The sequence below is a fragment of the Cetorhinus maximus genome, chromosome 28 (genome assembly GCF_964194155.1).
Source record: "Cetorhinus maximus chromosome 28, sCetMax3.hap1.1, whole genome shotgun sequence".
Taxonomy (NCBI): domain Eukaryota; kingdom Metazoa; phylum Chordata; class Chondrichthyes; order Lamniformes; family Cetorhinidae; genus Cetorhinus; species Cetorhinus maximus.
Genome location: NC_135906.1, coordinates 26,553,536 through 26,579,621, shown reverse-complemented (window position 1 = coordinate 26,579,621; position 26,086 = coordinate 26,553,536). Strand labels below are relative to the sequence as shown.

Below are 26,086 nucleotides of genomic sequence, written 5' to 3'. Positions count from 1 at the left end.
AACTCGGATTGTTCTCACTAGAGCGACGGAGATTGAGGGGCGACTTGATAGAAGTTTACAAAATTATGAGTGGCATGGACAGAGTAGATAGTCAGAAGCTTTTTCCCAGGATGGAAGAGTCAATTACTCGGGGACATAGATTTAAGGTGAGAGGAGAAAACTATAGAGGAGATGTGCGGGGCAAGTTTTTTACGCAGAGGGCAGTAAGTGTCTGGAATTCGCTGCCAGAGGAGGTGGTGGAAGCAGGTACGATAGTGGTGTTTAACAAATACATGAATAGGATGGGAATAGAGGGATACAGACCCCGGAAGTGCAAAATGTTTTTGTTGACGGGCAATATGATCGGCGCAGGCTTGGAGGGCCGAAGGGCCTGTTCCTGTGCTGTACTTTTCTTTGTTCTTTGTTCTTTGACCCTCTAAAACACTTTGGCACAAAAGACACTGAACCATAAGGCAAGACAGGACACTGAAACAGCAAATAACATCAAAGTTTATTTAAAAAAGAAAAAGGTATACATATGAAAGGGCAACTAGGGATGGTCAATAAATGCTGGCCCAGCCAGCAAAGTCCACATCCCGTGAATGAATTTTAAAAAATACACGACCGACTTTCACAACCTAAATTGGGTGAGCACCCCAGGTAGAAGTGTAAATCTTCCTCAGGTTCCCAAACCAATAGCAATTTCCTAAAATCCTGAGCACTCAGTACCTCCACGACTTGGTTTTGGTATGCGTGCCAGTCAAGCTGAGGGACGGCAGTACCCCACCCTGACTAATTTGCAAGCAGCAAAATGGTTCTCGAAACCTACTCATAGCCCTTGAATTAGCATTACCCCATCTCGAATCAGGCCTGTTGTAATTAGCCAATTGGCCATTTTGTTGTTACTAGGTTAATTTTATTGGATTTGGCCATTTTTGTACTTTAGGGTAGGTTACTAATAGAAACTTGGATCGGACAAAAGCCAAGGGGTTGGGGATATACATTACTGCTTATAAAGATAGAAACAAATAAAAACACCTTTCTATTTACAGAGACGGGTGGTGAGAGGAGAAATTAGTGCTGTTTAAATTAACCCCCCTCCTGTCCGTAACAGTTCAGAAACAGGCCATTCCGCCTAACAGGTCCATGCTGGTGTTTATGCACCACATGAGCCTCCTCCCACCATTCTTCATCCAACCCTGTCAGCATAACCCTCTAAATCTTTCTTCCTCATGTAGTTACCTAGCTTCCCCTTAAACACATCAATACAATTCACCTCAATCACTCCATTGGTAGCAAGTTCCACATTCTCAACACTCTGGGAAAAGAAGTTTCCTCTGAATTCCCTAGTACATTTATTAGTGACTATCTTATAATTATGAGCCCTAGTTCTGGACTTGTCTGCAAGTGGAGACATCAACCCACCTGCTGGTATCACAGGAAGATTGCAAACCTAAGAAGTTGCAAATATAATTTAACTTTGTCTCCTCATTCCTTTGCTCCTGAGCTTTATTCCTGAATCTTGGTAGATTGGATTGGTCCAAGTAATGAAACTGACCTGGTACCTTGTATTTTTCAACCAAATCTCAGTCTGCAAAGCAGTAAAACTGTATGTTTTCCTTAAAATTATGAATGAAGTTAAATTGTTAAGGAAAGTGGCAACAAGTTCTTCACTTGGTTTTGTTGATGACATTGATAGAGAAAATCAAACAACGTATGGCACCTCGATAAAAGAAAGATACTGTGGATGCTGGAAATCTGAAACAAAAACAGAAAATGCTGGAAAAACTTGGCGGGTTTGGCAGCATCTGTGGAGAGAGAAACAGAGTTAACGTTTCGAGTCCGTATGACCCTTCTTCACCTATGGCACCTCATTCTGTGCTGTTGTGTCAGGATGTGACAATACAGGCAACGATACATTTATTGTCCATTCCTAGTTACCATGAACAAGTGAATGTGGGTTCAGTCCTTGAAATGCTTAAGAACAAAGAAATAAGAGCAGAAGTAGACCATACAGCCCCTTGAATCTGTGCCACCATTCAGTAAGATCATTAATGGTATTCATCCTGAACTCCGCTTTCCCACTATCTCCCCATTTCTCCTCATCTCAGTCCTAAATAGGGGCCAAGGTAGAAGCGTTCACGTTGTGGCCCTGTTTCAACCAATTCTACCACCACCACACACAGCAAGTAGTGTATACAACATTTTCGTACCGCTGATTTGATCAAGTACCAACATCAGGCCTGAAGACGGAAGTCATCGATGTCAGAAACATGGGTCTTTTTCAAGACTGGCATTGATTATTATATCTGCTAACGTTGAAGGGTTCTCTGTAGCTAAACAAAACATCCTCGCTACATTATGCAGTGAGTTGCAGTGTGATGTCCTCTGCCTGCAGGAGACACACAGAGGAAGTGAGAACAACCGCCCAAAAATACCAGGAATGTTCCTGGTTATTGAAAGACCTCATCGACAATATGGCAGTGCCTCCTTAACCTGAGCCTGTACGCCTTGTTTTTGATTTCCAAGCCAGGGGAAACGACCTCTCAGTGTCCACCCTGTCAAGCCTCCTTCAAAATCTTTTATGTTTCAATGAGATCACCTCTCATTCTTCTTAACCCCAGATAGTACACTGCTGTGTTGATGGTTCTTCAACAACACTCTTAGGTAGTGATTCTGACCCAGTATCAGTGATGTATGTCCAAGTCAGGATGGTATATGACTTGGAGGGAAGCTTGAGGGTGAAGGTGCTCCCACAACATTGCTGCTCATGTCGTTCTTGGCAACAGAGGTTGAGGGGAGGAAGGTGCTGTGGAAGTAATGTTAATGTAGACAGGGTGCACCAGTGGTGGATTGGAGGGAAATTAAACCAAGGGGCAGGGACACCAATTAAGCAGACTAATCTGGTGTTGAACCTTGTGAATATTGTTGAAGTTGCACCTGCTCAGGCAAGTGTGAATATTCCATCACATTCCTAATTTGAGGACTGTAGATGGTGGAGATGTTTTGGGGAGACAGAAATGTGCCATTCATTGCAGAGTAACCCAACTTTGCCATTCCCTTGTAGCCTTAGCATAGATTTGGCTGGTCCAGTTCAAGTTTAGGTTGATGGTAACTCCAGGATGATGGCTTTACTCTTTGATCCCACTGATCAGTTTTTCCAGGCCTTTTTTGGTGCCATATTCAGTCAAATGCAGCTTTGATGTCGAGGGCAGCTACTCTTACCTCTTGTGTGTCCATGTCTGGATCAAGGCGACGATGAGACCTAGAGCTGAGTAGCTCAGTAGAAAGCAACCAGCCAGAGTACCATAGCAGATATGTAGTGGCTGGATGGAGATTGTAGTTTTGTTCGGGTCAGGGAGAAATTTTGGGCAGGATTTTCCAGCCCCACCTCCTGCCAGGATTGTCTAGCCCTGTTGAAAGTCAATGGACCAAATCTCCCACAGTGGGCACCAACACGGTGGGGCCAGAAAATCCTGGCTTTTCCTTTATTTTTCGTAGATCAAGGAAAAATGAAGTATAGTGCATGAAGGGGTAGATTGTCCATTGTCTATGGAAGGGTTGGGTTTGACGACCATTTTCTTACTCCGCCTTTTCATCCACCTTATATAATAAATTTGTGATAAGCAATCAGTGAAGATTGTACACATTTTAATGAACAAGTTGCCCTTTTCTCACTCTGTATTTGCATATGTACCAGTGTCAACTTTACACAATGTCATGTATGGTGTTACAAAAGTAAGAGTGGACCTCTTGAAAATGGCTGTGAAATAAATTGCACGATAGGTCCTTAATTCTGGAGCATTACAGGCAATAATAATAGTCAGTTGTGTTAAATGTATATCAACTGGGGTTAATTGTATTCAGGTGGTGGGTGTCAAACTTCTGACAGCCAGTTGGTGAAGGAGGAGACCAGAAGTCAATTTTTACTCAGTTTTAGATTTATTCACAAAGTGCAACATTACTAATATGTAGTTCCTAACTCTACTCCCCACCACCAGTGTCCATAAATGTCTCTTTATACTCTTATGAGAAACAAAATCAACAAATTACACTAAAAATCGATAAATCAGGAGGCGGGAAGGGGGAATGTCCCTTTATATGAGCTCAAGTAATGAATGAATGAATGCCCTCTGCCTGTATATACTTAACCTTGATGTATACCATTTTAAAAATTCATTCATGGGATGTGAGCATTGCTGGCCCTCTTTCAGACACATGTAGGGCCAGACCAGGTAAGGACGGCAGATTTCCTTCCTTAAAGGACACTAGTGAACCAGATGGGTTTTTACAACAATCAGCAATGATTTCATGGCCATCATTTGATTTTTTAATTCCAGATTTTTATTGAATTCAAATTTCACCATCTGCCTTGGTGGGATTCAAACCAGGGCCCCCCAGGGCATTACCCTGGGTCTCTGGAATACTAGCCCAGTGACAATACCACTATGCTACCGCTTCCCCAAATAATTAACAGAGGGCATTAATTGGGGGCTCACACGTATGTGTATGTATATATATATATATAGCTGTCAATTTAATTAGTTTATTTGTTAATTAGTTTATTTTTGTTCCTTTGGTTTACTCAAGAGTCTATATATTTGCAGGCATGTGGTGTCCACCAGAATGCTTGAGGCCTTCTAGGACTGGTGAGTGCCACAGGGACTGGAGTGTATCAGCATCCCTGGAAACATTATTTTACTTTTAATTTGATTAGTTTCCTTTAAAGTTTTGTCTCTATATTACAGGGGTGTTTTGGGGCTGTTAATTTTATTTGTTGATTAGCTAATTTGGTACTCCAAGGAGTATATATAGGAGCAGGTTGAAAGTGTGGTCGTTGGTTGTATGATATAAGGGTATAACAACCAGGTTCTGCTTGGCTATTTGAGTTCTAACAAGTTCTTCAGAGAAAGAAAGCATGGTTTTACTAACGCTCCTGAATTATCACTTCAAAGCCTGTTTTCCTTCGCAATTGGAGAGAGCCTTGAGTAGACCTTTAAATGAATTCCAATTAAATGTTCTTTTAAACGTATTCATTTTTGACTTATAAAGTATGGCCCTGAAAGTATTATTTATGCCATGTTTGTAACCCTATACAGTTTGTCAGATGGCTTTCAGAAAATAATGAATACCAATCAAAAGTACAAAATAATATCTTCAGATATAATCAAATGTATCATCTCATTGAAATGTATAAAATTCTTAGAGTGCTTGACGTGGTAGGTGCTGAAAGGCTGTTTTCCTTGGCTGAAGAGTCTAGAACTGGGGTAGTCTCGAGACTAGGAGTCGACCATTAGGAGCGAGATGAGGAGAAATTTCTTCATTCAGAGGAATGTGAATCTTTGGAATTCTGTACACCAGAGGGCTCTGGATGCTCAATCATTAACTATATTCAAGACTGGGATTGCTAAATTGTTGGGCCCTAAAGGAATCAAGGGATATGGGTATAGGGTGGGAGAGTGCATTTCAGATAGATCAGTCAATGGCATTGAATGGCAGATCAGGCTGGAGGGACTCGTATATGGAACTCTGTAGTTACTGGGAATAGTTTGCTCTGTCATGACACGAGCAAATTCAACAAGAGTTTCACTGAGTATTTCCAGAAATCCAGGAAAAGTTTCTTTGTACCAAAGGGCTGTGAGAATGTGGGATATACTGGCCAAGAAGGAAATTGAAGGGAAATCAAAGGCTACTTGGAAACTCTTTCGAGTTATCAACAGTCACAGATTGTAACTCTTTCGAGTACAATCACAGTTCTTGGTTTCCAGGAGTGGGACATGAACCCACAACCCTCTGATTCAAAGGCGAGGGTGCTATGGACTGAGCCACAAAGGCTACTTGGAAAAAAAGTACTAAGCAAGAGATACAGACAATGAGCGAGGAATTGATACTAAATAAATCAAGGACTATCACAATTAACAAATTTGCGCAGGCTTAACTGGCAATCAGCTTAACGCTGTCACTTTGTTCCTTTATTGTAGTGAAATCGAAAAAGTATACACTTGGGGTAATTCCTGAGGCTCTGTTCCCAACCTGTAGCCTCACTAGACGAGGCTAAATGAGGGATGCACATAGGTCATCTACCAAAGGAAATTGGGTGGGCACTTGAGTGAAATAAACTTTCAGGGCTATGGGTCTGAGTGGGGGAGTGGGACTGATTGGATTGGTCTGCGGGGAGCTGGCTCAGAGGGCTGAATGTGCTGTAAATCACTCTATGGCAAGTCAGGGACAGGGCCACGATTCCATTGGGCTAATTCTGTGACCTGTGCTCCTGTCTAACGAGGCTTCACACTGGGTACCGTGCCTGGGCCAAATGATCACTTAGTGAAAGCCAGGGAAATAATTCCAGCCTTTAAGAACTGGAATAAAGGCTTTGAAGTTCAACTGCTTGTCTTATAAGTGATTGGAACGGGGATGAGAACCTTTCAAGGTGACTCGTTTCATTCTTGTCACATAATCATAGGAAAATTAATTATTTCTTCTGTAAACTTGGCTTGTTCTCACTTGCATTTGTGACAGGCAGGATTTGCATTGCATGTCCGAAGATTAGTTCTTACCTGATTTACTTCATGCTGGTGAGGTATAATGTATGTCTGCTAGTCTAATTTACAAATGACCAGGGACATTTTAACACTTTGATCTCAGCTGGAGAATAAGCAAGGACTGAGTGCTGCAGTTTGTCAAAACATTAGCCTCTGACTTCTATCATCAGCTTTCAACTGAAACTTTGATGTATTTTAAAACTCCACATTCTGATGTTCAGTGAGAGGGCTGAGTGAAATGAGCTAGGCGAAGCTCTTATGAACATAAGAACAAGGAGCAGGAGTAGGCCACTCAGCCCCTCGAGTCTGCTCTGCCATTTACTGAAATCATGGCTGATCTGATAGTAACCTGAAATTGGCATCCCACCTACCGCCGATAATCTATCATCCCCTTGCTTGCCAAGTATCAATCCACCTCTGCCATAAAAATATTCAAAGACTCTGCTTCCACCACCTTTTCAGGAAGAGAGTTCCAAAGACACACAGCCCTCTGGGTGAAAAAATTTCACCTCATCTCTGTTTTTAACAGGCGACCCCTTATTTTTAAACAGTGACCCTTAGTTCTAAATTCTTCCACAGGAGGAAACATCTTTTCCACACCCACCCTGTCAAGACCCATCAGGATCTTATAGGTTTCAATCAAGTCGCATCTTACTCTTCTAAACTGCAGTGAATACAAGCCTAGTCTATCCAAACTTTCCTCATAAGACAACCCGCCCATTCCAGGTATTAGTTTGGTAAACCTTCTCACACCGAAGTGTGTGTCTCTCCTCTGGTGGAGGGTGTGGGTAAGCGCTGTGATGGGTCTTCCATGTTGTAAATTTCCAGCTGTTCAATGGAGGAGGTGTCCTCTTGGCTGGAGGTGAGGAGCTGGATGGAGCTGAGGGACTGGCTGGCTGAGGGTGTCAGTCGCATATTATACTCGTTCTGCCAGATCTTTGCTCACTCACTTAGCCTATCTATATCTGTTTGTAGCCTCCTTACGTCCTCTTCCTACTTTCCTACCTATCTTTGTGTCATCAGCAAATTTGGCAACCATCCCTTCAAAAGTACTTATTTGGCTGTAAAGCGCTTTGGAATGTCCTCGGATCGGGAAAGCTGCTATTTAAATACAAGTCTTTCTTTCTTTTACGTTCTTTTGATACAAGGTTTTTAAAATTATATCCTTATAACTTGAAACTTTTATGGAGAATTATTTAGCTGTTTTCTTCGTCTAGCTTAGAAACGAACACGTTCTAGCTTGTATATCAGTTAAAAAATATTTAATTCATCTTAATATTATTTCAATAACTTCTTTAAGAGTCACCTATAATATAAAGAAGGAAGAGAATTTTTTTCCTCTGATGCCTGTCCGCATCTGTACCCAGTGCAAATGGTGGATAATTCAAGACTGATCAATTTAACACTTTTGTTTGTGAAAATGCAAGTGAAAGGACAATTGGCCATGAATAATGCAGCAACTGTCCAACCACAGTGACTGTGATGTTATACAAAGCCAACACTAAGATGGAGATTTTTTGAACATCAAAGAGAACCCATAAATTTAAAATCTTTGTTTCATATTTGACCAATAATATGCAAGTTTTACTTGTGTTCTGTCTAAAGCATACTGGCTACTTTCGAGGCACCAACACATGGACAGAAGTGTTACAAAGATAATTTGCATCAGGTAATTTTTTTTCCTTGACATGTTCTCTCCTTGACGGTGTTGAATCTTGCTGGCGAGTGCCAGCAGCCTTCTACCACCTAACAAATAGTCATTCTTTAATTTAATGTCAAGAGAAAGAGTGCCAGGAAGCTATTCGACTCTATGGGGCATCAAGCCTAAGCCAGGTCCCATTTTCATCTGATGTCTGTCTGCCCTTGTGTACTTTGTAGCAACCAGATGTGGAAATTGGAGCTGACTGTTCTCCTTCTTGGCCTGGGAACTCACTGATAATTATCATTTAGCTTATTTTGTCTAATTTTTATGCCGCTTTTAGTTTGAAGACACCATTTATACACACGTGGTATTAGTGGTGCCCTCCTCAGCTGGGCGTGGTAGAGGAGGGGTGATATAGTTCCAGGACAGATAAGGATGCAGCATACATGGTTATTTAGAAAGCCTTTGACTGAATCTGCTGCATTCAATACACACTTCGCAGGACTGAAACTTGGAACTTTCTCCCTAAATAGCTATTGAGGATTGAGGTCAACCGAAAATCTTACAGCTGAGATTGATAGATTTTTGTTAGAAAATGGTGTTAAGGGTTACAGAACCAAGGTGGTAGATGAAAATACAGATCAGCCAATGGTCTATAACTGAATGGCGGGTCAGGCTTGAGGCTGAATGGCCTCCTTCTATCCTATCTGTATTTCCTACATTGCAACAGTGACTACAGTTCATTTACTGGAAGGAGCTTCTGGGTTGTGAAAGGCACTGTATAAATGCAAGCTCTACTTTTTAAAAATAAATATGGGGAAAATGGAATAGCTGCGAAAGCTCTCAGCATTTCCTGAGGGTAATGGGCTGGGAAGAGTTAACGTCTCAAAATGTGAGAGAGCTTAATTATTGCAGTCAATTAAAATGAGTGTTAGAACACTCTGCATTAATGATTGTCTATTGATGTTGAACTGTCTCCTTCACACTGCAAGTTTTAATAACCTTTCCTACACATATCGCTTTCAATGTCACCAGTAATTGCATAAATAAGATTCTCTCTGAAAAATGACTGAAAATAGGAATGCATTATGCACTTGATTATTGTTCTTTGGAAGTTGAATTTTGCTTTAAAAGTACCAATGGTGAAATTCTCTCCACGTTTTCCAGGCAGAGAGAAAAGCTCTTGATGAAGGTTTTTGTTCAAATGTCAGGGGTATGGCTGCTCTTCACAAAGCGTCTAGACAGTCATTGTTGCTGTGCTGTGCAAAACTGGGGCGTCACTGGTGCAGTCTTCACTGTCATAGAATGTTACAACACGCCAGGAGGCCATTTGGTCCATCGTGACTGTGCCTGTCACAGGCTTTATCTAATTTGTTTGATCTGTACAAATGTTTGTATCATTTCTGAACTTCAGTCAGTTTCCAGATACTGTCAGTATTCTGGACAAAGGTGATGAGGAGTAACTGCCCTAACATCGATCCTCACCAAGGGACTCCAAGTGGCCATATAGAACCCCTACGATAAATAAGAACCTTCTGCCTCCAAGAATGCAACCAATTCCTTATTCAATCCAAAATCTGCCAATCTTGTCTTACTACAGACTCTTTCTTATTAAGTTAGGAGTTCTAGTGGCTCAGTAGGTAGAGCCCCTGTCTCTGAGCCAGAAGCTCCAGGTTCAAGTTCCACTCAAGGACTCATTGGTCACAGAAGGGGCACTCATGACGTGCTTCAACAGGTTGATAAGCAGCCTGCTAATGCCTTTCCCATGAAGGAAAAGAAGTGTGCGTGAAGTGATGAAGAAACAGTAGCCATTTGTGTGGCACTTTTGTCAAAAAGCTTTATGAAACTCCAGTATATAATGTTAATTAAACCACCTGCATCCACCAATTTAGTAATTTCCTCAAATAATTCAACTAGCTGGGTGAGACATGTACTTCTTTTCCAGAAGCTCTATTGAGAATCTGTAATAACCCATTCCCTGTCCAGATGATCCCTTTTCACAACTTGCCAATAACCAGAGTCAGAAACTGGATGTGTGTGGACCTGTATTTAACCTGACTAATCGCCCTTATCGAAGATTACACCACCTGAGGCTTCCTCCAGACAATGGGAACAACAACTTGTATTTCTAGTGTTTTCAATGTAATAAAATGTTCCAAGCTACTACGCAGAGGCATTACAAAACAAAATATAAGCCACAAGGAGATGTTAGGGCAGATGACTAAAAGCTTGGTCAAAGGTGTTGGCTTTGTGGAGCATCTTAATGGAGGAAAATGAGATAGAGAGGCGGAAAAGTTTAGGGAGGGAATTGCAGAGCTCATGGCCACTAATGGCGGAGTGATTAAAATTGGGAATGCTGAAAACGCTGTAACTGGAGAAGCACAGATATCTGAGTTGTAGAACTGGAGAAGATTACAGAGATGGGGAGGGGCCTGGCCAAGCTATTAAATATGTGAGCAAGGGGTTTGTAGAGCACAACTTTCATTTCTTTGAGCTCTCTCAAATGAATGCTATCAGGGTCAGCAGCCTGATTTGGTTTCAGCATCCTTCTTCTATCTGGATTGGATCACTGTAGGGGGTATGATCAAAAAGTTCGCGGGTGGCACGAAAATTGATAGGGTGATAAATAGTGAGGAGGATAGCCGTAAACTGCAGGAGGACATCAATGGACTGGTCAGGTGGGTAGAGCAATGGCAAATGGAATTCAACCCAGAAAAGTGTAAGGAATGCACTTGGTAAGGGCTAACAAGGCAAGGGATTACACTATGAATGGTAGGACCCTGTAAAGTATTGAAGATCAGAGGGACTTTGGTGTGCATATCCCTAGATCCCTGAAGGTAGCAGGGCAGGTAGATAAGGCAGTTAAGAAAGCATATGGGATACTTGCCTTTATTAGCCGATGCGTAGAATGCAAGAACAGGGAGGTTATGATGGAACTGTATAAAACGCTGGTTAGGGGGCACAACCGGAGTACTGTGTGCAGTTCTAGTCACCACATTACAGGAAGGATGTGATTGCACAGAAGAGGGTGCAGAGGAGATTTACCAGGATGCTGCCTGGGCTGGAGGGTCTGACTATGAGGAAAGGTTGGATAGACTGGGGTTGTTTTCCTTCAAGCAGTGAAGGTTGAGAGGGGGCCTGAGAGGTGTATAAGATTATGAGGGGCATAGATAGGGTGGATAGGAAGGCACTTTTTTCATTAGTAGAGGGGTCAATAACCAAGGGGCATAGATTTAAGGTAAGAGATTGAGGGCTAAGAGGGGAGTTGAGGAGAAATCTTTTCACCCAGAGGGTGGTGGGAGTCTGGAACTCACAGCCTGAAAGGGTGGTTGAGTCAGAAACTCTCGTAAGAAGTATTTAGATATTCACTTGCATTGCCATAGCCTCCAGGGCTATGGGCCAAGCGCTGGAAAATGGGATTAGTGTAGTCAGATCTTCGTTGACCAGCGTGGACACGATGGGCTGAATGGCCTCCTGTTCTGTAGATGTGAGTCTACTGTCTCAAATTCCGACAATCCATTATTATATATCACTTGTAAATGACTGGTGAGGTTGCTCGCTGTCAGTTATGAAATATGGAGGGAGAAATATACTGAAGATGCAAGAGCTAGAATGCATAAAACAACTTTTTGCTTCTTCTGCCCCATTTGGAAGCCCTCTTTACATTAAGAGATAGAGGAGTATGATTGATCTCTCTCTCATGTACCGTACTTACTGTCTGAGGTTGCTCAATCAGGCTTATGCCATAATTTTATGAGGCAAGGCTGGGAGGCAGGCCCCAAGAGCTCCCTCAGTGACATAGGGAAAGAACCTATGTTGTTGGCATTATTCTGCACCCTATGTTAACCATCTAGCCAGCTGAGTTAACCGACCTCCTATGTTTGATAGTGTTAGGAAAATAATATGTGATTTTTAAATTGTTTTCAGAGCCACCATATTCAGATATTCAACATGTCTAACAGTCCAGGGTATAACACTGAAGAAGTTTGTAACATATTTTGCTTACTGTGGTGTCCACCACCAACCAAAGGTTTTCTCTGAGCCTGCCAATGATAACTGTTTTGCACATAGCCCACTCACCCTCCAACAACCATAGATGTTGTAGTAAATACTAACAGTGCACAGCCCAAATAAAAGCCGATTAATATTTTGTTGTATAGATTTAATTAAACAATGCCACTGAAGCAGCCAAATGAATGTTTTGTGTGACAATAATTCCAATTAACAGAATCATTAAATACAATCTAGACTTACACAGTTGTTTAGATGTTTGTATTCATAGGCGTGATTTTCAAAAAACATAAAACTATTCGATCAACACAATCTTCAGTCGTTTGCATGTATTTTAAATCTGGAATCTTATAGCAATGCTAATATGTATATTCCCAGCTAATGAACGCAAAGAATGTCTTCTTAGTATTCAACACAAAGCAGTAATCTCCTAGCCTGGTGTATATAATCAAGAATGAGACTACAGTGTAGCACTGAGTGTGCGCTGCATTTTGAGTCATGACCTTCCAGATGAGACATTAAATCAAGGTCCCATCCACCCTCTCAGGTGGACATGCAGATCCCATGGCACTATCTCAAAGACAACCAAAGTTGCCCCCTCATGTCTTGGCCAATATTTATTCCTGAACCGACATCACTAAAACAAATTATTTGGTCGTGTATCTCAACGTGGCAGTTTGCCATGCGCAAATCTTGGTCGCCACGTTTCTCACATTAAAACAATGACTACACTTCAGAGATACTTCATTGGCTGTAAAGCACTTTGGGAACTTCTGATGTTGTTAAAGGTGCAATGTAAATGCAATTCTTTAATAGTTTTCTTTTTCTTTACATGACAATAGTGAGTACATTTCAAAAGTAACCTATTGTCCATAAGGCACTCCTTGGCATGTGAAAGGAATTTCATAAAGACAAGCTCTTTTATTCTATTTTATCCTCTTTCCATCCCTCCTCCTGCAATCCTCAACCTTTTAATGTATGAATAATTGTATTTCATCCCTTAATCCTCTCTTTGAGGAGTAACATTCCTTTTACTGAGTAATAGGAGGCTGCCTATTTTTTTTCCCCCTGCAATTAGCCTACCAAAAATATTGTTTTGAAACTGTTCTCCCAGGTCCAACCCTGACTTTATCATCAAAGCTGTTGACAAGGGTGGCGTTGCTGTTGTCTGGCGCACTGACCTCTACCTTGCAGTGGGTGAGCGCCAACTCTCAGACACTTCTTCCTACCTCCCCTGGACCATGACCCCACCACCAAACGTAAGCCATTGTTTCCGTGATGCTCACTGACCTCACCTTTTCTGGAGATCTCTCCACAGCCTCCAACCTCATAGTTTCCCAAACCCACACAGCCCACTTCTACCTTCTTCCCAAAATCCACAAAGAGCACTGTCCTGGCAGACCCATCGTTTCAGCCTGTTACTGCCTCACAGAATTCATTTCTTCCTATCTTTACTCTATTTTCTCTCCCCTTGTTCAGTCTCTTCCCACCCGCCTTCGTGATTCTTCTGACACCCTATGTCATTTTGACAATTTCCAGTTTCATGGTCCTAACTGCCTTCTCTTCACTATGGACGTCCAACGCCCTACACCTCCATGCCCCACCAGAACGGTCTGAGAGCTCTCCACTTCTTCCTTGAACAGAGGCCCATGCAACCCCCATCCACCATCACTCTCCTCCGGCTGGCTGAAATTGTTTTCCCTTGTACCATTTCTTCTTTAACTTGTCTCACTTCCTCCAAATAAAAGGTGTGGCTATGGGTCCGTGCACGGCCCCAGTTATGCCAGTGTTTTTGTGAGGCATGTGGGACATTCTTTGTTTGAGCCCTACTTGGGCCCCCTCCCACAACTCTTTCTCCGGTACACCGATGACCGTATCCTCACACCGTGCTTCCTGTAAGGGCTCCATCTCAACCTCCCAGTTTCACCGTCTCCATTGCATCTGTTCTGATGTTGCTACTTTCCACAATGGCACTTCTGACATGTCTTCCTTTTTCCTGAGCCGAAGCTTCCCCCCGCCACCACCACTGTGGTTGACAGGGTCCTCAACCATATCCGGTCCATTTCCCATACTTCTGCTCTCGCTCCTTCTCCTCCCTCCCAGAACCATGATAGGGTTCCCCTTGTCCTCACTTTCCACCCCACCAGCCTCCGTATTCAAAGGATAATCCTCTGTCAACTCTAGCATGATACCATCAGCAAACACATCTTCCCCTCACCTCCCCTGTCAGTCTCCAGTAGGGATAGTTCCCTCCATTTCACCCTGGTCCACTCCTCTATCCCCCCAACATCTCATCCCCTTTCCATGTAATCACAGGAGGTGTAACACCTGCCCCTTTAGCTCCTCACCATCCAAGACCCTAAACACTCCTCCTTGGTGAAGCAGCGATTCATTTGCACTTCTTTCAATTTAGTTTACTGCGTTCACTGCTCACAAGGTGGTCTCCTCTGCATTGGGGAGACTAAACGCAAACTGGGTGATCGCTTTGCGGAACACCTTCCTTCAGTCCGCACCAGACCCTGACCTTTCTTTTGCTTGACACCTCAATTCACCATCTTGCTCACATTTCTGTCCTCAGCCTGCTGCAATGTTCCAGTGAAGCCCAATGCAAGCTGGAGGAACAGCACCTCATCTTCTGATTAGGCACTTCACAGTCTTCTGGACTTAACATTGAGTTCAACAACTTCAGATCATGAGCTGTCCTCCATTTTGTTTTTTCTTCCAACCCCCCAGTGGCCAGTCTGTAACTTGTTCTCATGTTTTGCTTGCAGAAAGTGCTGATCCTTGTTCTGCTATTAACACATTCTGCTACCTGACCTTTATGCCACTAATAGCCCCTGCCTTAGTCTTTAACACTATCATTACCACCCTTTTGCCTTGTGTCCATGGCATCTTTGTCATTTAATCCCTCCTCAGCTCCAACCTATCCCTGGCCTATTTTACTCCATGCCCTCTCTTTAAGAGCATAAAACCTGTCACCTTTCTCCAGCTCTGAAGTCATACAGGCTTGAAACATTAACTCTGTCTCTCTCCACAGATGCTGCCAGACTTGCTGAGTTTTTCCAGCATTTCTTGTTTTTATTTCAGATTTCCAGCATCCACAGTATTTTGCTTTGAAACTTGTTATTTCTGAGTGTAATTTTATTTGCAGGTCCTTAACTATACAGAAAAACAGGTGTTCTCCAATTTCTCATTTAAGAAAATACCACCAAAGTTGAAAAGAGTAAAGGGGTGTATCAAAGACTTTTATGGAATCAGAATCTTACAGCCATTCAGCCCATTGTATCGGGGCTGAAATCACACCCAGGACAGAAGTACAGCTGCACGTGCCTTCCATGATTTCTATGTTACATTTCTTGTTTTAAAAAAAGAGTTTTAAAGGTGACCACAATTAGCTGTATTCCTAAAATAATTTTTTAAGGGTTGGTGAGGAAATAAGACCATACACACATCCACAACCAGGTGGCTACTGGTTTTGTACTGTCCTTTTCTGGTGCTGCTTTACTGTCCATCTCTGGATCTGATGCTTATAGCATGGCCCATTTTATCATAAATCTTAGATTTCTAAACTGTGGCCTTTGTATCACAGTGCTCCTGTCAGGAGATCTCAGGGATGCTGACATATCATCATCAGCATCAAAAATCATGTAATCTATATGTATTTGATTTAATAGCACAGTACTTCAGTTCCTGTAACTCTAACAAATGTTTGTTACAATAACCTACAATATAGTTATTATGGTGATACCTGGGAGTGTCAGTATCTTCAGGAGAGGGGTCCCTTGGAACAGTCCGTATTTATAGAGTTCTTCCCTACATAAAGAAGTCTGAAAGCTGCTACCACATGCAAATGCCAAGCCTTGATGTTTGTGCCTGTAGGTTAACCAGGCAATCAATGCAAAAGTTATTGCGCCAATCATCAATCATCATGGGAAATAGTAGTTCTGTCTAATCTTTCTAAGAACTAGTAACCATCATTTCCACATAAGGGAAATGCTCCTGAGCCTTTCACAGAGAGAACATGCTGATAACTAACGCAATATTTTATTCACTGCTTTAAATAAGACATTGGCACAGAATGTCATTACTCTTGTCTAAGTATATCATTATAAAGGGCAATACACTGTCACTTACCAGACTGAGGAAACCACTGCTCAACAGAGGTAATGGTCACTAATTTGTTATTCTAGCCACCTACGTAAGTGGTAGAAATTAGAATTAATGTAAAGCCTCTTGTACCATTTAATTCATAAAATGTCAATCAGACCTTTAACAGAAAAGATAAAAACAATAATTACACCTCTTTAAAATGTAGATTCCTTTTAGCAAAACCAAAATGTTTTATATTTAGCTAAAACACTGTTTTGTCATCACCATTTCTTATAACCTAGCTTCTAGTTCACAGCGCAAGTGAAATTAATAGTAACATAATTATACTTGTTTGAACTACAGATTCCTCTTTTGTTTCCCTGAATGAGTCTATATTTCCCTGATCGATTATGGTCATTAACTCCATGCCCTTATTAACAAAGTGCATTTTTCATTATACACACAACAGTTGCTTCCTGTCTCCATCCCCTTCTTACTGACTTAAGAAGTGGTTCCAAAAAATTCTATTACTCATTGTTCACTCACAGTTCATACTGTCCAACAATTTTCTGGAACTGCATGTCCGTATAAAAAGGAACTTTTCAATTTAAGATTGCTTTTTAAGAAGTTATTTTTGGACTCCAGTAATTGTGCGCAGTGAGGGAGTGACAATCGCTGTGAATCAGCAACTGACTGCCCATCACAAATGATTTGCTCTTGAAATTGACTCTAAATCTCTGTATTCAGAAAACCTTGCAGTTTTATAATTTCAGACACTGCCACAATTATATAGATAAGCACAGCAGTCACTGGCAGATGCTACAAGGTTTATGGCTTGAGATAAAGCAAGCATATGGCAATCAACCCAATCAGTCTTGACTTGGAACAAAAGTAGTACAAGGTAACTAAGGGGTCTAAATGTTGCATCAACATCAAACTGTTATAGCAAGTAAATGCTGATCAATACCAGAGGTAGTTAAGTTCAGCAAAGGACAATGGTCTAACTAAGGACAACTGCCAGTTGAATTATGCTTCCCCAGCTCAAATAGTGCCTGTTTACCACAAACAAGTTCCTCAATGCATTAATGTACAATTACCTCAGTTGGTATGCCAATGAGTCTAATGTACCAATGCAAATTTCAAAAAAGCACCATGTGGTCAAAAGCGCAAATGCTTCATGATGGGTAAGGTATACGTAAGATTCTGTAAACCAATTGTTTTCCAACATCAGTTATAACTACTCATTAGTTTCATTGTGTAAAAAATAACTTAAGATCAGGTCATCGCATATAAAATGATTTTTATATAATAATTAACAGCTAATAAAGCTTCTCAGAGAGAAAAATAGTCTTTCAAAGTTCCAACACTTGGATTAATTGAAGATCTGGTGATAAGTGCAGGCAGCTTCTGCAATATTGACTCTCACTTTTCCTGCATTTTCTGGGTTTCTAGGTGATGCAGTAGTTTCTGTTCTCGCTTCTTTCTCATTCGTTCCTTGAAGTCTTCCAACTCTTTCCGCTGTAATCGAGGAAAAAAAAAAAGCAATATCAGAATCAACTCTGAAGCTGTGCAGTAGTTTAAAGAGGTGCGTGCTTTTTTTTATTAATATATAAAAGCCACCCATTGTGGTATTGTATTATGAAATATTGTTGATGCACGGAAGATCACTGCGTCTCCCAAAGCAATAAAACAAAATCTCAGCAAGAAGGAATCTAGTTTACTTGTGAAAGTTCAACAATGTCAATCTAAGAATGATATTTGTTGCCCTTTCTAGAGTGATAATGAAAATAAATGAATGCCAAGAGATGTTGGATAGGAAATTAGAAAGTAGAACATTATTCTGCAGAAACCTTCTTTGAAAAATCTGCCACTCTTCTTGCTGAGGATTAGAATACAGAATTATTTTTTAGTCATTGGAATTTAAGACATGGGAGGTGGAATGGACCATTCAGCCCTACGAACCTGCTCTGCTATTTGATAAGATTATGGTTGATCTTCTACCTCAATCCGTCTTCCTGCACTATCCCCATATCCTTGGATTCCCTTAGTATCCAAAAGTATATTGATCTGTCTTGAACGAGCTACCAAGAAAGGAAGGTCAACAACTGTCAACTTTGCTGCTTGCGGTACATCCTGGGCATTTCATGGAAGGACAAAATCAGGAATGCTGGCATTCACGAAGCAGAGGCGATGTCACTGGCTCAGGCACGTTTGCAGGATTGAAGGTGGTCGCATACCTAAGGATTTTCTGTACGGCAAGGTAGCTGGAGCCAGATGACCAATACGTCTCCCAAGGCTCCTGGCCTCAAAGATGTTTGAAAGCGTGATATGAAGGCCACAAATATCGATTCTTGCACCTGGGAGTCAACAGCTGACAAAAAAAGGGAAGTGGTGACATCACCTGTGGGCTGCCATGCACCGCCGTGATGGTCAGTGCTTACAGAGGCTTGACAACAGGCGCCAACATCGAAAACAACCCACAACACCACCTGATAACCACTTTGTATGTGGCACCTGTGGTTGAACCTGCCTCTCATGGATTGGTCTCGTCAGCAATCAGCAAAAGTGCACCATATGAAGCAACCACATCCCCAACGGATTTGATTTGCCGCATGTCCATCATCTCACATAGATGGAAGGATGACGCCAGTGCCTTGAATAAACTTAATGACTGAACATCTATAGGTGTCTGAGGTAGAGAACTCCAAAGATGCACAACCGTTTTAGTGAAGAAATTTCTCCATATCTCAATGGACAACTATTTATTCTGACATTATGACCACAGGTTCCAGTCTCCCCAGCAAGGGGAAACATCCTCCTAGCAACTACCCTATCAAGTCCCTTAAGAAATTTATATGTTTCAATGAGATCACCTCTCATTTTCCTAAATTCAAGGAGAGATAAGCCTAGTCTACTCAATCTCTACACGTAGGACAATATCTCCATCCCAGGAATAATCATAAACCTTCCATGCACTCCCTCCAAGGCACGTATATCCTTCCTTAGGTAAGAAGATCAAAACTGTACACTCCAAGTGTTTTCTCACTAAGGTCTTATACAACTGCAATAAGATTTCTTCATTCTTATATTCTAAATCCTTTGTAATAAGGGTAACAAAACCATTTGCTTTCCCAATTGCATGCTGTACCTGCATGTTAACTTTCTGTAATTTGGGTACAATGATACCCAGGTCCCAACATTTCTTAGTTTCTGCCCATTTAAAAAACATTATATGTTTCTATTATTCCTTGCATAATGGATAACTTCACACTTTCCACACTGTAATTCCATCTGCCCAAGTTCTTGTCCACCCCCCTAACCTGTCTACTTTGCAGGCCTTGGAAAGGCCTAATGAGTTGCTGTTAGGAAACTTTTAACTTATACATTTCAAAAATAAGAATATTGAAATGTTTTGTTTCTACCTAATTGCCTTACCCCTCTGAAGTCTCACTCCAGTAAAAACTTGACAATTGCTCTCTTATTTGAGAAGACTCCTCTTGGACCATTCTGAAATAACAACAGTTTGATACCTGCGGCTACCTTTCTTTTCATGAACTTACAGCGTCACAAACTTTCTTGTCTGTTTTATTGATCCCAGTATGACTATTTTACCTTTGAAGCTCCTCTCATTCTCTCAAGCCCCAAATATGCTCTTCACTTTCATGGTTTTGAAATCAAGCCTCATTTCACCATTTTGATTATTTACCAGAACCTCAACTCTCCTCCTTTCCATCAATTTCCATAAGCTTTTACAAAGTTACCAAGTATTTATAAGACAGTAACAAGCCACTCAGCCCAACAGATTCATGTGGTGTTTATACTCTACAGGAGCCTTCTCCCAGCCCTCTTCATCTCACCCCATCAACATATATCCTTCTATTCTTTCTACCTAATGTGTTTATTTAACTTCCCCTTAAATGCATCGATGCTACTAATCTCAACTACTCCTTGTGGTAACGAGTTCCATGTTCACATCACTCTCTGGTATTCATTTATTTTATTTAGTGTGTGCATAGTCACAGAGCCAAACGATAGCCTTGTCGATGGCTAGATGGAGTTTTTTAAGCCCACCCTCGAGTTTAGTCAGCGGACACTCCTCGACAATGTGAGTCATTGTTTAGATGGCACCACAACTGCAGCCTGGATAGTCTTGGCCACTCCACTGATTTTGGGTGGCTGCATAGAGGCCTTGACCAGTCTGGAAACTGTTTAAAGGGCCCATTGTCATCGTGGGAGATCAAAGCCAGGTGGTCGATTAGTGGGGTCTACGGTGATACTGTGGTTTCTGGTGGATGTCTTCTTCTGACAACCCTCCTACCAAAGGTCCTCAGCTGTTAATCCTTGGCATGGTGAGTAACCATATGGGTTAACGTGAGGGAAGGAGTACTGCTGGTAGATTGAGGAGGTCCTTAATAGACCTTCTCCAATAGCTTACCTGTGGCAATTATCCTCCTGATGAGCAGGGGGAGGGGCAATGTTGCTCAGGACTGGGAGCCAGGGTAAAAAATTTTTCTTCAACTGAGAGGTTATACCTATCAGGAAAGACTGAACAGGCTGGGGCTCTTTTCTCTAGAAAAGTGAAATCTGAGGGGTGGCTGCTAGAGTAAGCTTGTGACAGAATTTGATAGGGGAGACGCAGAGAAGATGTTTCCACTTGCGAGGGATACTGGAACTAGGGGCCGTGAACATAAGGTAGTCACCGATAAATCCAATAAGAAATTCAGGAGAAACTCCTTTACCTAGAGTAAGTAGGTGCAAAGAAATAAAAATAAACTGATTCTTAATTCAGCCAGTGAGGGATAGGCTGCAAAAGTTAAATGCAGATGTGAAAAGCAATCCTATTTTCTACTGTAGGCAAAATGTACTCTGAGCACTTAAAGAAATTAATCTGTAACCGTTCAACAACGAAAAAGCAACCAATCTGCAGCTGTTGAAGGTAAATGCCAAGCACAAGCATGGAACGTTCATTCAAAATGCCAAGTACAATCAAATAGTTCAACTGCTGTTGTAAATGCAAGAAGTATTTAATGAGAAAAGTGGGCTGAAATGTTCACTGTTCATTTATAGCCTGGTGATAGTATGGCCCATAACATTTATGCGACACATTGGTTCAGGAGTTCAGATACTTACACGCATCTTCTCTTCTGGCGGGTAGATCTCTCTCTGAAAAATACAAAGTGGAAATTTTGCTCAACAATACAGAATGTACATTGCAGAGTTATAGTAAATGTATCCCTCACAAAAAAATATAATTTCCCATTGTTTTTCAAAGCCCAGCGGGAGGCTGGAATGGAGAGGCGGGGAGAGGAAGTGGTGAAAATTAGTGAACTTATGATTTGTGCCACTTGCTTTTTGCAGAAGAATGGATTTAGAGCCCAAACTCTAGAAATCCTTCTCCATACCTTACACATTTTTAGGATGCCATTTATAACCTCTCTCTTTGACTGCTCATCAGCCCTGATATCACCTTCTTTGACAATGTCAACATTTTCAGATTAGAAAGTGAAACACCTTCAGCCGGTTTATTACTTAAAAAGCATTACGTAAATGGAAATTGTTGTTGCTGTAATATAGCGCCATACTACACCAGGGGGAGATCAAACGCAGATTGGGTGATTTCTTTACCTAGCACCTACGTTCAGACCACAAGCATGACACTGAGCTTCAAGTCACTTGCCACTTTAATTCTCCACTTTAGATGATACAACTCCCATTTTCTCACACAGCAAGTGCTGATAATGGTTCTGCTGTAACCAGTTGCATTGCCTCTGGACTAGCGTTTTGTTTCTGGCCCAATTACAACAACTTGCAATTCTATAGTGCCTCTAATTGTAGCAAAACATCCCGAGACACTTCACAGGAGCATTAACAAATAAAAACTGACACCGAGCCACTCGGAGATATTTGGACAGATGACCAAACGCCTGGTCAAAGTGATAAATTTTAAAGACAGTATACTGGGAGAAAATGGAGAGGTTTGGCACCATTCGCAACTCCTCAGATACTGAAGCAGTCCATGTCCAAATGCAGCAAGACCTGGGCAATATCCAGGCTTGGGCTGACAAGTGGTAAGTAACATTCACACCACACAAGTGCCAGGCAATGACCGTCCCCAACAAGAGAGAATCTAACCATCGCCCCATGACATTCAATGGCATTATCATTGCTGAATCCCCCACTATCAACATCCTGGGGGGGTTACCATTGACCAGAAACTGAATTGGATGAGCTATATAAATGGCTACAAGAGCAGGTCAGAAGCTAGGAATCCTGCAGTGAGTAACTCACCTCCTGACTCCCCAAAGCCTGTCCACCATCTACAAGGTACAAGTCAGGAGAGTGATGGAATACTCTCCACTTGCCTGGATGAGTGCGGCTCCAACAACACTCAAGATGCTTGACGCCATCCAGGACAAAGTAGCCCGCTTGACTGGCACCCCTTTCACAAACATTCAATCCCTCCACCATCGACGAACAGTAGCAGCAGTGTGTAACATCTACAAGATGCACTGCAGAAACGTACCAAGGCTCCTTAGGCAGCATCTTCCAAACCCACAACCGCTACCACCACCTAGCAGATACATGGGAACACCGCCACTTGCAAGTTGCCCTCCAAGCCACTCACCATCCTGACTTGAAATTATATCGGCCGTTCCTTCACTGTCGCTGGGTCAAAATTGGAACTCCCTCCCTAGCAGCACTGTGGGTGTACCTACACCACACGGGACTACAGTGGTTCAAGAAGGCAGCTCACCACCACCTTCAAGAACAATTAGGGATGGGTAATAAACGCTGGCCACATCTTGTAAATTAATTTTTTTTAAAAATCAGAGCTTTGGACCCAGGCAGCTGGGACCCAATGGCAGGGCTACTCCCCGCGTGCACCTTAAGAGCCTAGTGACCTATTAAAGGTCAAGTGGGATTTTCCAGTCAGCCGCCAGGTTCCCACAGACAGCAATGGTGCCAGTTTAGATGCCTAGTGGCAGCTTCTCAATTGCAGCCTACTGTTCCTTTCAAGCTGGAACGCCTCTGATTGACCCTCCAGCTCTGAAAACCCACCTTATATCCTTAATTGGATGGTGAGCCTGTCTTCAGGCCAATTAAGGGGGCAGCCCCGTGAAACTCTCAATGAGTGACTGTTTCTCCCCAGGAGGAGAGGGGGTGATGGGCTGGTTCAGGTTCAGGATCTAGAAACAAGCTTGTTTCCCACCCACGGAAGGAAGATCATGCCCCAGGTGTCCTTTACTTCCAATGCACCAGACCACCTGAAAATGTACAAGGTTGTGGGCTACCCGACCTTTGATCTTTCTCTTGAGGGGGATTACTGACACAAAACTGGATGTGTGGCATAGATGGCTATGCAACATATCACATCAAATGCCAAAACTTTTACATGTTTCAATGTCATCTTTTGAATGACTGCAAAACACAGCCTGTCATTCACTGACCTTTCTTTTGACTACATATTCCTCAAAATACTCTGCTTGATTGGAGATCCAAAACACTGTCACAGGGAACGACAGGTAAAGTAACATCTGACGATACAGAAAATGGCAAAATCAGAGAGAAACTGCTGCACAATCTGAATTAAAACACATTGACTGCTTTGTCTCCAAAAGAATTGCCCAGATTTGTATAATCGTGCAAGTCTCACATTGGTGCGTAAGCAATCAAGAATGTATTTACACAACATTTTATCAGTGAATTAACTCAAGGAATGAGTTACTTTGAATGCAGTAACTTACAGATAGACAGAAAATACAGCTAATTAGCATCAGCAATGTCTCACGAGCAACAGAGGAAGATCCAGTTTTTTGGACAATGTTAACTTGGGCACTGGATAACGCTATGGTTTCTTCAACATCGCCTGCAATAGTTGTGAATTTCCATCTCACCAAAAGGAGCACAATTCGAACAATGTATTACCTCCTTGATAATGCACTGTCAGCCTAGATTATGAATCACCATCTCACAGAAAGGAGCAAATCTCTAACATTGTATTACCTCCTCGACAACGGACTGCCAGCCTAGGTTGTGCCCTCGGTGCGGGACTCAAACTATCAATCCTTCTGAGGCGGATGCAAAAATGCTCATTAGTTTAATCAAGTTGACAGGAATCAAACCTATATGCCAGATACTAAAGCCAACTTCATTGCTGACAGTGCACGGTCACATTGAATAGAGCATTTCCTCTTCTGTTGTAGAGATTGAAATAAATTGACTTTTAAAAATAAAGTGCCAGATATTAAGAAATTATCTAAAAATATCAAACCACATTCCCGGTTCAAAGATTATTTGCTGTACATAGTTTTATTTTTTGCCAAATAATAGTGTGTGGGTACATCACAAATCAAAAGGCCATCCTATTCTTCTATCACAGAAGAAAGCTATACAATTTTGTGCAGGCACTGACTACTTTGACAACACTGACCCATTATTTATTCGCTTTAAGACTTTAAAAAATTGAAGATTTTTTTTAACAAAATGCTCTCCTTATGTTTCGATTTCATTCCAATCAATTACCGCCTACATTCAACGATCTACAAGATTCGCTTCAACTACTCCCTGTGGTAGCAAATTTCACATTCTGACCACTTTCTGGGTAAACAAGGTTCTCCCGAGTTCCGTTTTGGAACGTGAGCCTTTATTTTTGCGCTCAAGCCCTGATGCAGGTCCTAAACCTGGCACCTTGCGACCCAGGGACAAACACAATGCTACGAGCTGAGCCACAGCCAACACTTGGAAGTTTCATTCCAGTGATATCAGGGGTAGGAAACTCACTTGACGAGAGGTCATCAACCTCAAAACAAAAACAGAATTACCTGGAAAAACTCAGCAGGTCTGGCAGCATCGGTGGAGAAGAGCTGACGTTTCGGGTCCACATGACCCTTCTGTTGACCCTGCTGAGTTTTTCCAGGTAATTCTGTTTTTGTTTTGGATTTCCAGCATCCGCAGTGGCTTTTTGTTTTTATCTCTGTGCATCAACCTCAAATGTTAGCTCGTGTTTTCCCTCTCTCTCTCTCTCTCTCACACACACACACACACACACACACTCACTCTCACACAGATTCTGCTGCAGTATTTTTTCCAGCAGTCCACATCAATACACTGCAGCAGTGCTTGAGACATGGAAGCCAAAAACTAGAATCTGGTTTTATTCGTGTGGGGGTTTGTGAGCATCTTTTGTTTTTATTTTCTCCCCTTCCATGGTCCAGAACTTTCTCTGCTGCCCTGGGAACAGTTTAATGATTTTTTTTTGTCTCCTGCCATTTTCTAACATTACACTTCCCCTCCCTGGCCGGGGGGGGGGCGGTTATTGTTCCCTCCTCCTCCTCCCTCATGGCTTCTTATTAGTATGATTTTATATTTTTCTTTTCACTTCCCCACTGTATTATATATATCTCTCTCCCTCCTTCCACGCCGGAATATTTACCCGGAATATCTCCAGCTTCACTCCTCCCATCTTCAATCCTCTTCACTCTCACTGAGCAGCTCCGCAACGGCTGCTGCCATTGGCTGTAAGGCCCGGCCAATCAGACCGCACCTCCGGCACTCGCCTGCAACGCGGCCCCTCATAGGCTCAGCGCCGGTGGGGTGGCGAGTAACCATGGAGACGGTCTCACCTGCAACTGCCTTCCCCACCCTCCTCTCACCTGGTCAGGTAACAGGTAAAAGTACAGGTAAGGAGGATTAATTAAATAAAGCCACAGTGGGGGAAAGGATGGGGTTATGGTCCTGGATTAGCAGAGCAGTAGCTCTGATTACAAAAAATAAATTTAAATTCATTAAATTAAAAAAGAATCCTTTCAAAAGGGAATCAGAT

At 42.1% G+C, this 26,086-nt stretch overlaps 1 protein-coding gene across 1 annotated transcript; it reads right to left on the bottom strand.

The window, feature by feature from the left end:
- Positions 1 to 17,546: 17,546 nt before the first annotated feature.
- pet100 (PET100 cytochrome c oxidase chaperone) lies at positions 17,547 to 25,808 on the bottom strand. Its single transcript, XM_078531436.1, has 4 exons — positions 25,697 to 25,808; positions 23,712 to 23,798; positions 21,394 to 21,426; positions 17,547 to 17,781 (listed from the first exon to the last, which is right to left on the bottom strand). Exons 1-4 carry the CDS (start codon positions 25,724 to 25,726, stop codon positions 17,686 to 17,688), a joined length of 246 nt encoding a protein of 81 aa, XP_078387562.1. The 5' UTR covers positions 25,727 to 25,808; the 3' UTR covers positions 17,547 to 17,685.
- Positions 25,809 to 26,086: the final 278 nt, after the last annotated feature.